The sequence below is a fragment of the Numida meleagris genome, chromosome 10 (genome assembly GCF_002078875.1).
Source record: "Numida meleagris isolate 19003 breed g44 Domestic line chromosome 10, NumMel1.0, whole genome shotgun sequence".
NCBI lineage: Eukaryota > Metazoa > Chordata > Aves > Galliformes > Numididae > Numida > Numida meleagris.
In genome coordinates this window covers 16,501,474-16,514,824 of record NC_034418.1, presented here as the reverse complement: position 1 = coordinate 16,514,824, position 13,351 = coordinate 16,501,474, and the positions used below count along the sequence as shown (strand labels likewise).

The following is a 13,351-nucleotide window of genomic DNA, read 5'->3' as shown; positions in this document are numbered from 1 at the left end:
TTTAGGCATCGAGTGGAAATTCATTAACACTGACACCAAAGCACCACAGCAGACTTTCTAGTGATTATGTGGCCCAGGGAGAGAGACGTACCACGAACGAGGAGGATAGGGAAAGAGATTACAATAATTTATGATGAGAGCTTTTGTTTCCACATACGTGCAGTCAACCGCCGTGAGAATCTCAGCACGTTTTCAGCGCCGCTGAAGCACTCGGTGCAAAGCCGCATTTAACGTTAACATCCATCGCCACCGTGTGGCTGTGAGGCTGCACCCTGCGCGCCCACAGGAGACCTCAGCGCGGGGAGGAGCCGCGTGCTGAGGGGCGGCCCCGCTGGGCGCCATTCCCGCCGCGCCCGCCCCTGCGCTCTGCTCGGCGGGCGCCGATCGCTCCTGAGGGGCTGTGTGGAAAGGTGCGGGGCGCGCCGAGCGGGGGGCGGCGAGCGGGTTGTGAGGGGACGCTACGGGGCTGTTGTGGGTTGGCTAGGAGGATGGACTCGGCGTAGCAGGAAATAATAAATATAGAAAAATAGCAAATCGTGCGGTGGCTGCTTCCCTCCTCTCCCAGTCCAGGGCTGCTTAAATTAACAGCGCTCACGGTTTTCTCGCCTAGCATACTGCCGTTTTCATTCACGTTTTGCCTTTCCCCCGCGACCAGCGCCTTCGTGCAGGCTTTCAGGCCTGCGCTGCTCGCGTAGAGCCGGCCAGCCCAGCCTGGGCTCTGCGCAGCGGAGTGACCGTCAATAACAGACTGCTCTGTGCTCAGCGGGCCCGCACACAGACCACGGTGGTCTCCAAAGAGCTCTTTTCCCTAGAAAACAAGATCAGTATGGAAATAGTAGTCCTGAACCAAAAGCGAGGTGCCAGACGTAGTGTGGAAATGGAAAGAAAACCACAAAAAGGGCGGGTGGTGCAGTTTCTCTTCCGTGTGGGGTTGTTTGCCCACAAGCACGCACAGCCCGGTGGATGGGAAGGCTGCTGTAGTGCAACGCGGGATTTCGGGCCCGGTGTTGGGTGTGTGCCACTCTGCTCCAGGGAGAAACCCAGCACATGTGGCCCAGGCAAACCCCCACACATTAATTTAGTCTCTATAATGCAGGTGAACCCTGAGACACTGAGAGGAATGATAGGTGTAGCATCAAACAGTTAAACAAAATGCACGAAAAGAGAGTACCAACAGCTGAATTCTGTGAGCAGCAGCCCCCAGTGATGTACCGAATTCATGTGAAGCCGTGCAGTGTTGATGTGTCTCGTGTCTTACCCTAAGTGTGTTTGTTCCCCTGCGTTTCCTGACAGCTTTTTGAATGATTTCTGAGTTGACTCCCGAGAAAAATTTTGTGTGATCTTCAGAGTGATGGTGTTGTAGCACTGTGTATTATTCGCAGATGCAGCTTCAGTCTGTTAATGCATCAGAAAGATGCAGTATAATCTGGCATAAACAATCCATAATTAGGCTATTACCTTCGCGTTACTGATGTATTCCAGCTGACAGACTCATGGTCACTTTGTGCGAGCTAATTTAATCATTAAATCATACTAGTTTTTCCATTTGATAAGACCTCAGTGACGTTTGAGTTGGTAGACAGGGTGGTCTAAGCAGAGAGCTGACATTGTCCTTTTTTAAATCACAGTTACTGCTACACAGCTAACAGTAGTTTCTCATCCAACTCCTAATTTGCTCCTTTTGTAAACTTGCACTGGTACGTCAGCCTGGTTGGTATGGCTCTTGGGACCATTGTGATACCATTCTGCATTTGTGTTTATTTACCTTTCCCTTTGCTTCAGGTTGAAAAGATGGGAAATGCAGAAAGCAATGCCTATCGGAACCACCTTTCCAGATTTCTTCCTGAGGAGCAGTCTGATGTTGATGGTGTATTTGATAGCTTATCGGGATCAAGCGGCTCAGCAGCATCCAAAAATGGAAAAGCTATGAAGAAAACTGTGACTTTGGAAGCACTGAAGGCAAGAAAATAAATTATTCTTGATATATCTGCAACAGTGTATTGAATGCAGTTCTAGAAAGGAATGAAAGACATGGCAATAATTAGTTCTTAAGAGTTGCTTGTCTTAATTTAATAATTAATATTTTGGGGTAGGATGGATATTTAATATTTTCTTACAGTTTAACCTGAGTAATGACTTCTGAGTTGGTATTTCTCTCCTAAATTGCACTGTTGCATCAATTTGCAGCTTTCCTGGGTCTGAGATAAGTTGGGCGATATGAAAATACTTTTACAGAATCCAGAAAAGTGGGAGGAATGCTCTTCCCCCAGGAGTCTGTACGTGTGATTTATTTATGGATTTTCTCAAGAAGCTGTCACAAGCTCAGTTTGTTTTTGACTGTATCTTTCTCCCTCAATTGCATCACTATCTAGTGTTCTCACTTGCATCACAAGGAGAGAGTTCAATTTTGCTTGATTAAGCTGTAGCTCCCTATTTTATCTAATTAACATATATTATGCTCTGATTAACTTTGCATTCATTTTCTAATCAAGAAAGAAGTGGAAAATGATTCGTTGTAATACTTCATAACTTCAGTTAGATAGGAATCAAGTGGCCAAATGAATGTAGTATTAAAGTGCATTGGTACATATGCTACACAGTTAATGGAATCAAATTAGAACCACATGAAAGAAACAGGATATTTTAAGGTATTTAGCAGTGCATCTGCATACAGACCAGCTTTGACTTTGTTCCAGCCTGGCTGTTCATCAGCTGTCACCAGTTTGGAAGCAATGTTGCTGCTGCCCAGTCTTTCAGTTCTGATACTTCCTTCCATAAACCTGGTCCTTGGTGACCTGGAGGAAGTTCTCTTTCTAGCTTTGCCCTTCTCAATGGGATGTCTGACGAACCTTTGTCTATTCCCTTCCCTTTCCCTTTTGTTTGCCAACTTAAATCTTTGGAGAGACTGCCTGTAGGTGCCTAATTCCTTAGGACAGGGCTGATTGCAGGCCTGCCTGCACTGTAGGCTCCTGAGGCTAGACTGGTCCATGGCATATTTAATCTAGCAACAGTCTGATAACATTGGCTGCGCCCCAATCACAAATTCAGGTGAATACATGCATAAGCTTTACTAGAAAGAAGCTGCGTGGCTTCTGGACCAAAGCAGGCTGCACTGCATAGTTGGAAAGCAGGAAGAGCAGGTATCTCTAGATAATTACTTGGAGCCCTTTACAACAGGAATTCTAAGGTGTGAGACCAAAGGTGACCTTTGTGTGTTCGTTAGATGTTTTCTAAAGCTTCCCTTTCTACTGTTCTGCTTTCCTTCACCTGCCCTGTTCCCCTTGAATCTAATCTAGGAACAACTGTAAGTGTAACAAAATAGTGCAGCTAAGTGGCGGGTGGGAAGGGATATGGAGTAGGTGGGTAATACTGCAGCGTGAAGTAAAAAGCCCTCGAGTGTAGTGTTTTTAATGTTGTTCCCTGCTGCTCGTGTTACTTCAGGCTCATGCAGTGCTTTTAGAAAGCCTCCTGAAGACAGCTGTACCCCCTGCGACTGTCCCTCCCTCTATATGAAGCATTCTAATGTCTGTGACTGTGGCTACTAATTCTGCTTCTGCTGAAATCAATGGGAGTTGTACCACTGACGTCAGCAGGAGGGTAGAGCTCAGTACATTAGATCTCACCCTATAGGCACAGTAACAGCCATTAACATCAAATAAGAACATCCCTGGTGGCTTTGATAGGGGTGGTATTGAGCTAGGATTAGATGGGTAATAGCAGCTCCGCTGAATTGATCGGGAGTGCTTTTACGCAGGTGGAGCTCTGGTGATTTCAGTGTAGCCCCCACTGGGCTATGCCCCAGGTCTCGTGTTCAGCATGTTATGTGCAGTGCTTCCCACAGTGAAGATGCTGTAATAATATCCTAGCACACGGATGTCTTTTAGATGGCTTATTTTTGAACCCTGCCATTAACTCACTGTGAATATTTCTTGAGCACAGGGTCAGGTCTTTCCGTGGTGTTGTGATGTGTGCACAGACGTTAGACATCAATTCAATGGGCCAGTCATGCAGCTGAGGGGAACAATCTCTGAGCTCAAGCGTCTTAACGTTAAGGATGCCTTAGAAAACTCAGATGACATCAGTTCTGGTCCTCACGTGTTGAGTTACAAATATTGCCTATTGCCTGCATTTTCATGAGACCAAAACTGAAGATACATAAAAAGCTTTACATGCCCTTTGGATAGTCTGTCCACTATCCAAAGCAGAATTATAATTTTAAATGTTAGACTACCAGAGCTGTAAACCTTTTAACAGGGTCATCATACACAAATTATTCATTCTGTTAACAACTTAGTGGTTTATTTCAATCCGTGGCATTTGTAGAATAACGGTATCAATTTAAATCACAAAATCGTATTGGAAAAGATATGCTGTCAAAATACAGATTTTCTTTTTCCCTTGGTAAACCAATACTTTGACAAAAGTTTGTGTTGGTAGAAAACCTTCTTCTGCTAATGATTTCTACTCATCTGTTGCTAGAAATCCTTTGTTCATAGCAGTATATCTCAGCACACATTAGCTGTGTTCTTGATTTAAAAAATATTAGTTACTCATTTAAAAATATATATTCTTGGCTGTTTTTCTCTTTGCAGGCATATATGCGGGAACCATTACCAGAGCAGATGACTGTTCGGTTGTACAACGGAATGAGAAGCATTGACCTGACTGGAAAATCGTCTGCGCTGAGTGAGCAGATTGCTAAGGAGCAGTTTGTGATTTTTATGTCCAACCTCTTAAAAGGGAATGCAGATGAGAAGATTACCATAATAATGAGAATGATCTCCACCACAGAAGGGCCTGTGAAGGGCAAGCAAATCCAAGAGGTACACCAAGAAGTTAAATGCATATTTTGGGAGGCAGTAAGAGAGCAGAGACTTTGGGAGGTAATCTGAAGGTAATCCTTAGGGCACAAGATGATTCAGAACAGGGATTCATGGCTGTTTTTCACTCTGCTGCTGACTTGCTGATGTTGAACAGACAGTGTTGGCTAGGGCCAGCAAAGACCATGGTGTGTCTGGTGCTTCTGGGAACTGAGCTAAATGCTTTCCAGAGCATTAGCCACAGGGTGGATCAAGTACGTATCTTCTACGAAGTAGAACAGTAGGATCTCACAAAACTGTAATTCATCAGCGGCTCCTACCCCTGCAAACTTTCACTCCCCCCTCCCCATCTTTTGTAACGTATTTTACAGGGATGATTTGGGAAGTGATATTTTAAAAGATGCTTTTCAAGCCTTATGACACTGATAAAGTAATTACAGAATGGTAGAAGTTGGAAGGGACCTCTGGGGATCATTAAGTCCAACCCCCTGCTAAAGCAGGTTCCCTGGAGTAGCTTATTTCTGACTTCATGAGAGGAGATTCTTCTGTCATTGGGATTACAGCATCAGTACTACTTGCCTTTGCTCTCAGAAAGTCTTTGGAGTACTGAGCAATGTTATTTAAAAATGATGGCGTGGTGATGTTTTAACCTTTGAAGTTCACAGAGGATCTGATCAAGTCTGTAGTCCATGTACTGAGCTACAGGAAGGAACTGAAAGGTTGGAATTTGGAGAATACTAGGGATTCTGCAAGTGGAATAAAGGCTCTGTCTTCTCAGCTTCTGTCAGAATTGAAACTTGCAGGTAAGCAACACTGATGTAGTATATCCCAAAACGTCACAGAGCTTGCATGCTCTGTGTGCCATATTTGAATTTAAATGATGAGACAGTTTCTAGACCTAGTGCTTTGAGAATAACTTGGGAACTTTGATTATTCTAGCTTACCATCTTTCTCCAAAAATTCAGGATTGAGGTTGCAGTTTAAGTGGACATGCTAAACTATTTGTCATAGAACATATCTGTTTTACAAATACCTGACTTGCAGGTGACATTTTGGTGCATCTGCATATGTTTTATGATTGTCATTTTGCAAAGCCCAGATTCACCTTTGCACTGTTGTAGTAATAGATTTTGCTGTTTTCCAAAGAACATCTCATTTGTTGTTACTATGAGTCCGTGTATTTTAATTATAACAGCCTTATCAATGTCACAGGGCAATGCTTCTCAGTTCTGTGCATGCATCTGCTTGATGTAGTTGACAGTTTACTGTATCTGACTCTTTTTGTACACAATGTTATGTCTGAGTAAATGGAATATCTTCTTTACGCTTAAAAATGAACTGATTGTTCTTCTGAAGGAAAGCACAGACCAGCTTACTACTGTTCCCACGTATCTTATTATTTAGATGGGACAAAAGCTGTGAGTCCCCAGCTGATGGAGATGAATTTTGATAGAAGTGTCATTGAGGACTGGGTGTACCGAGTTCCACAAATCTCAGCTTTCCTCAGCGTTGTTATCAGGCAAGGCCTCCATGTTCTGCATTCTCTCCCAGACCAAACCAAAGACATAGTCAACTTGGTTCCAGGCTGCAAAGGCATCAAAGGAAGAATCGTCAGCCTCTTTGACATCCCATCCGTCATGTACATCAACTCCCATTTGCCTGCAGAGCTGCAGCATAAGTGGCGCCTTTTATTTTCTTCTAAACTTCACGGAGAAAGCTTCTCCCAGCTGTGTGCACACATAGTGAACAAAGGTCCCTGCATTGTGATCTTAAAGGATGTAGATGGCTATATCTTTGGTGGCTTTGCATCTCACTCCTGGGAGGTGAAACCACAGTTTCAAGGTAAAACTCACATTTTTTTTTTTTTTTTCTGTTTATATCTTACGGTTCTGGAAAACATTGCTTCTTCTGTACAGGCACAAGAACCCCATCTGCTTAATGGATATTGTAATTTTATTTTTGTTACAGATAGCATTTCCAGTATTTCAAGTGTATTTGCCCGTGGCAAAAATAACATTCATTTTGGAAGCGTGTAAAATACATAGCGAGTTATTCTGCTCTTGTACCTGGCCAGGCATGTTGCTGATGAATGGTTATAGTTTGTCTGCCACTTGATAAGACTTCTAACATTGCAGGGCGTATTGATCATGGTCTCCTTGTCAGTGAAATCTGTCAACTCCGGTAGCTCCATAGATGAGAGTGAACACAGTTCAGCATAAATGTTGAAATAGCATTGAAATAACACGTCCAGCAGATGGCAATCTTTCATTTCAGAGCTGCTGAGCAAAATATTGTGCTAAGTTTCCTATTGCCTTTGTTACCCTTTAAAAATTGAGCGGCAAAAGATTCTGCTGGACAAGCTCAACATTTCGTTCCCTTAAAAACACCGGAGAGAGAGGAGGGATTGTTTTGTAACTCTTTGAAAAGAACCTTAGTGACAAAAAAAAGATGGATTTGGGATGATTTGTCTTGCTGGGAATCCTCCCTTCTGATGCATTAAAAAACTCAATTCCTATCCTTAGATAATGGTTGATAATTACATTCTGCTCAGTTAATACAATATTATGTTGGTTATCCATTTTTCTTCTATTTTTTCCTGATGGAATAGCACGTGCAGGGTTGTTCTGCACACCACAGGCCCCTCTAGGTATGAAACTGGGCGTAATGAAAGCTGTACTCTAAATCACTGACCCTGAAGTGATCTGTACAGTCAGAATTAAGGGTGTCTGCGGTCACATCACCGTGTACAGATCCAGCAGCTGGCCAGTGTTAGATGACACAATGTGAGCCTGTGATAGCTGTACCCTTGCTTAGTAATGCAATGTACTGGTCATGCCTCTGACTGCCCTTGGTCACAGCCATAGAATCCCATTGGTTTCTATGACTCCACACAGAGTTAACTGAGAGTAAACAACAGGTCTAGATCTCGATTAGACATAGGTATTGGCTTGCTGAGATTACATCTGCTTTCTTTCATTTATTCAGCTGCACTTCTTCAATATCTTTTTCCTGTCCTTTTTGTAGGCAAGTTACTGTTGGGCCAGTGGTCTGACCTCAGATGTTTTTCTCTTTGCAGGTGACAATAGATGCTTTCTGTTTTCTGTTTTTCCCTCTCTTGCTGTATACACATACACAGGATACAATGACCACTACATGTATTTGAACCACGGCCAGCAAACAATGCCAAATGGACTTGTAAGTACCGAGCAATGACAATTTGGAAATTGGATTCATGGCTGAGGTTTGGAAGTGTTTTGGTTTTTTGCTTCTGTTGCTTTGAGCAGATTTGTTTCACTTGTTTTTTCTCTGGGGATGTTTTCATTCTTTCTCTGTGCTGTTTGTCTCACAGTTACGAGGAGGATTATTTGTTGCCTGAAACTATCAGTGTAAGGCATGAACTGCGGATGACAGTGAAGAACTGCCTACAGTACTAATAGAGTTTTTATTTTCCTTTGTAGTTGGTATATATACTGAAGTACCAAATCAACTAGGATTTGTTTGTGTCTGGCCCAAGTAGGTGGGCTGTGTGCAGGTTAGCATTATGGAGATTATGGGAACAGCCTGTCTTGGGTTTTTTTTTCCAAGTTTTCTGGGAGAATTGGCAGCACGTGTCCACATTATTGAAAAAGAAGGAGCTGGCTGATTGTGGAATAGAAGAGCTTCGTACTGGCTGTTCTCATTGCCACAGTAATTGTTTTTTAGATGATGGAACTAGAGCACAAGAGTTCTCTGAAGGCTGCTGCTGCTGTGTGTGTCCAGTGGCGGAAGCTCCCTTTACTCCAATCCATGAATGAGCTCCCCAGATGCAGAGGAGTTTCTGCAGAACCACAGAACAACTTCTATTTCAAACAGTGCTTTGCAGATTCATTGTGTTATGTGCCCATAACTTGGGGAACTGCAGCAGTCTGAGATAAATTTGCAACACAGAAAACAAACAACATCAAATTACGTTATCCATTTCTGTGGGCACTTTTCTGGATGGAAAAGACACAGCTAAAGCCAACGCTTCCAATCTGTTTAAAATGGAACTGTCCATCAATAAACAAAGGCCGGTGAGCTACTTTTCTGGCACAGGGCAGGGCTGAAGTCCCTGCAGATCCTGATACTCTGTAAAGTGTACAAGGAGGGCAGCATCACGCGGGTAAATTCTTATTTGTTTTCAGGCATGCTGGATCCATGTGCAGATCAGGTTCACTTAGAGTATCTGTTTTCACCTACCCACAGAGCGTGGCATAAATACTGAACTTGGCAGCGTAAGGTCTTGGTTTCATAACTTGTCCACTGTTTTCCACGTGTAGCAAATGCTCAATGTGCTGCTTTGGTTTACAGGGCATGGGTGGACAGCACGATTACTTCGGACTCTGGGTGGACAGTGATTATGGGAAGGGACACAGTAAAGCAAAGCCTCGATGCACCACCTACAACAGCCCTCAGCTGTCAGCTAAAGAGAACTTTACCCTGGACGCCTTGGAAGTTTGGGCAGTGGGAGACATGCCTGAAAGTGCAGAGGTTGGTGAACAAGGCTGAACGCTGTGGAATGGTGTTTAATTGGAATGGGAGATGCGAATGAAAAACTTGCAGTTTCAGTTTTCTCATAAACACTGGCTCTCCACTGTAATGAATAATGTTTTCTTTAACTTGTTTTTGTTCAAGAAAACCGCAAAACAGCAGTGAAATTATGGGGAGCTGGAGTAAGAAAAAGGATCAGGAGCCATGATAGAAGAGCGGTACTTGGTTCTGAATTTCTAGAGGCCTTTCTGATACTGAGGAATGGCCTCAAGAAGGAACCTCCTTGGAGGGGCTGAGTAAAACCCAGTATTTGTAAAACAGAAACAAAGCACTAGAAATGCCAAAATAAGCCTCATCTATGGCTCAGGAAGAGAACCGAAAGAAGCAAAATGTTTCTTTATCAGTAAGTTGTAATTTATTGTTGTTTTGCAGTAGATTAGCTGTTTATAATCCTTGCAGCTCCAATCCCAGCTCTTCCTTATCTGGCAGAGACTAATAAAAACACAGCAAGAGCTGCATTTAAACAGCTGATACTCTGTATAGAGCAGTAATATTTGAAGTGCCTAGGAAACCTGCTTTCAGCAGGGATACAAAGAGAGAGCTTTGTTGCTTAAATAGTTTGTGATTAGATTTCTGTCAGTCTTTCTGCACCTGGCTTATCCCTGGGAATGAGTATGAGACCTCTTTCCTGTCTCTCTCCCTGCAATTCATTCTCTTATTAAACTGTCCTGCACAGTTGCTTGGTTTTTTTGTGGTTGTTTTTAATTTGATATTTCTTTTCATACTAATGCGTGCCGTCTGTTCACTGGGCATATCGCTCTGAATAGAAACAGAACAAATTGTTTACAACAACTGTTGGATTGTACTTGAATCTCTTCCTTAAAAAAGAATTCACATCTGCACTGGAAATTGAGGTCAGGTTAACTATATTCTGGCAGGCTCATAACCTGAATGAACTTGAAATGTCCACTGTCCTATCAGACATTTTCTTTTCACAATTTTGTCTAGCCACAAGAATCAGTCACTTGCTGTATCCCAGTGAATCTCAGATGCCTTACTTGGAAAGAACGCTTGCTTCATCGTGACAAGCTTGCAAAGCACATTTCTTGTAGACTTCTGAGTATGTCTCTTGTAGCTGGATATTGGTTAACTCATCATGACATTGTAAATTGACTTTCTTTTATTTTGCTTTGCAGACTAAAGGTAAGAAGAGCATCCTGGATGTAGACCCCGAGGCTCAGGCCTTATTAGAAATGACTGGAAAAAGTCGGCACAGTGAAGGATTACGAGAACCCATTGAAGATGAAGATGAAGATAACTAAAGGAGTTTGCTCCTCGATGTTAATATTCCTCTTTTTTTGTTCCTTATATTTCCCTAATGATCTGGGGCTAACCTTAAGCCTTACGCTTATGTATTTAGGTTCAATACAATATTCTGTCTAAAGGGTTTTGCTTAGGGAGGACAGAAAAATTAGCCAGATACTTCAGAGACACCTAATAATTAAGTTCCAGCTGAATATGAATAGCATTGCTAATAGCTCCTACCTGCATACTGCATTTAAAAGCAAGTTACTGACAGTACTGCGTACTGACATGAGGAACTGATGTGTAGTTACATGAAAAAACGCAGACAAGACTTTGATTAAGGCACTTATACCTCAACAACACGTATTTATTTGTGTGCAATGAAATTAGTGCAAATTGTCATTGTATCTTTCGTTGGTAAATGCAGAACAGTCCTCATGATTCCTTATGAAGAATGTTATTAATTTGCACTGCTCCAGTTCAAGCAGTAAATTTGAGGTTTTTCTAAGCCAGATTTGAATCAAGTGACTGCATGGGCTGTAAGAGGGGCAGAACACTTGAGTATACAGCATCCAGTTTTATGGTAACGCACTACAACGTAATGAATTTCACTTCATATGTCTCTGCAGCAATTTACCTATTGCTTTTTAACCATAGTGAAACGGAGCTACCGGAGTCATTCAGTCACATTAATCCTAAGAAGGAGCAAACCCCATGCTCCTGGAACAAACGTACCTCCAGCAGAAATTCCCTAGGGAAGGTGCCTTCTTTAGTGGCCTCGCTTCAGTGGTGTAGATGATGAAACTGTAAAATGGATTAAGCAAGAAACATCCACAGGTAATTGTGAATAATAGCTGCACAATAAATGAATGAAAGTCAGGCTTGTGCCTCTAAGTCGTGTAAGGAAGACTACCACAAGTTTTATTTCCTTATAATCAGTCATCATTGCTGTATTGTGAAAAATATGACAGAAGCATGAAACCATCACTTGCAGGTGGGGATTTTTTGCTCTGTTTTGCTGACCATTCACCAATCGAGATCTGTTTTGCCAAGTCTCCACTCAGGGTTTTTCCTACTCGAATGCATTCGCATCTGAGAGCAGTTTTTAGCTGGACCTTGTTAATTCTCTCTGTAATTAACTTATCAAAAATAACCCTCATTTCTACCAGGGAGCATAATTTCCACAGGTTGTGTTTGGTTGTTAGGATATGTGACTGTCAGTCTTTCTCCTCCCAAGCAAAAAGAATGCATCACATTCTCCCTGTACAAACGCAACTTTGTCACGGAAAAGATCTGATTTTCCATGCAGTTTAGAGCACCACACATGCTCTAACAATCTGTATCATTGTTGGGATTCTGATCGTGTGGCGTTCATTCAGATGCTTTCCTTTAACATTTTCTGGTGTGCTTTCTTTTTGAAATCCCAAGTAATCTGCAATTGTGCCTTCGTGTAGATCCCCGTTGTTTTAAATGTGATATAAATGAGTTTGTCCTTGGGAGGACAGCACAAAGAGATCACTCCAGCCATACAGCCTGGAACTCAGCTGTGCATTCAGTTTTAAATGGCGTACAGTGGGAACTGCTGTGCAGACAGCAGCTCCTTGCATGATGCTTTCTGAGCGTGGTGATGCTGACTTCTGTTTTAACACATTATTATCAAACTCCCACCTTTGCTTAGGCACTGTCAATGCTTAGAAAGAAATGAGACATAGCTGAATTTCTGCAATTACACGTTAGGTAACCTACTAGGCTTCTTTTTCCCCCCTTAATGAGGCAGAGACTTTTTCTTGAAGACAGAAACCACCTGGAAGGATATTTTAAAAACAGCAAGCAGGGGAGGGTGAATTAGGGCAGGGTGAATTGCACAAAGCAGCTCTTCACCGAAAATTATTACAGTGGCTGAGTTTTCTTTGATTGGAACTGTGTGCCAGTGGAGCTGGTTCTTTCTAGGCTATGAATTGAAGGTGTAACCCTGTTTAAATACCAGCTTGTGGAGGCTGCCATAGCATTTTGACCTCCAAAATTCTGTTTTATGACAAGTTTATGTCTGAGACTCTTATCTTCACTTTAAAGTGTTAAGCTGGAGCGGGAAGAAAACTGACACTATGGCACTTGTAGCAGATGTCAGCAAAGCACTACTTAGTAGGAAACTACCGTCCCAGCCAGCAGCTGGGATTGTTCAAGTTTGGCATGGAGGAATCTCAACTTTTTGTTTTTTGCCAAACCTAATGATTGAGCAATGCGTGTTTGCACATCAATAAGCGTCCAGAAAATGGTTGTCAGCAGCGGGCTTGATCTAAACATCTCTCACTTTTACAGTTGTTGATCCATCTCCAAAGCTCACCATCCCTGGCTTGGCATGCTGTCACCTTCATTCCCACGCTCCTGCGAGAGCGAGTCCCTTCCCCACTAAATCCATCCACCACCGTGCACCAGGTCAGCCAACCACGCTGCTCCTGCTGGTTACAGAGGGACAAAAACCACTGCAGCGTTCAGCAGAGGCTGACAGGAGTGCTGCACTTCAGCCCTCAACTCTGGGTTTGAAATCTCACCCCAGATTCCTTTAGAGTCTTGGTGAATCCAAGCTAGGGCTCACGGAATCTGGAAACACTGTAGATTGGTGATAAGAACTGCTCACGAAGGCAGTTCTTTTCTGTTCAGCAAAATTTAAAATAAAAAGATGGGTCCAAATCAAGAGTCTCGTTCGGATACTTCTG

At 42.8% G+C, this 13,351-nt stretch overlaps 1 protein-coding gene across 3 annotated transcripts; it reads left to right on the top strand.

Moving 5' to 3' along the window:
- TLDC1 (TBC/LysM-associated domain containing 1) lies at positions 292–13,329 on the top strand. Of its 3 annotated transcripts, XM_021408855.1 has the most exons (9): positions 1,538–1,697; positions 1,783–1,959; positions 4,593–4,823; positions 5,479–5,623; positions 6,225–6,662; positions 7,897–8,015; positions 9,150–9,329; positions 10,526–10,532; positions 11,292–13,329. In XM_021408855.1, the coding sequence occupies exons 2-9, from the start codon at positions 1,792–1,794 to the stop codon at positions 11,387–11,389; spliced, it is 1,386 nt and encodes a 461-aa protein (XP_021264530.1). In that variant the 5' UTR covers positions 1,538–1,697; positions 1,783–1,791; the 3' UTR covers positions 11,390–13,329. The 3 variants fall into 3 exon arrangements, with proteins under 3 accessions (XP_021264529.1, XP_021264530.1, XP_021264528.1); XM_021408854.1 differs by lacking the exon at positions 1,538–1,697 and adding an exon at positions 292–410 and having other exon boundaries at positions 10,526–13,329; XM_021408853.1 differs by having other exon boundaries at positions 10,526–13,329.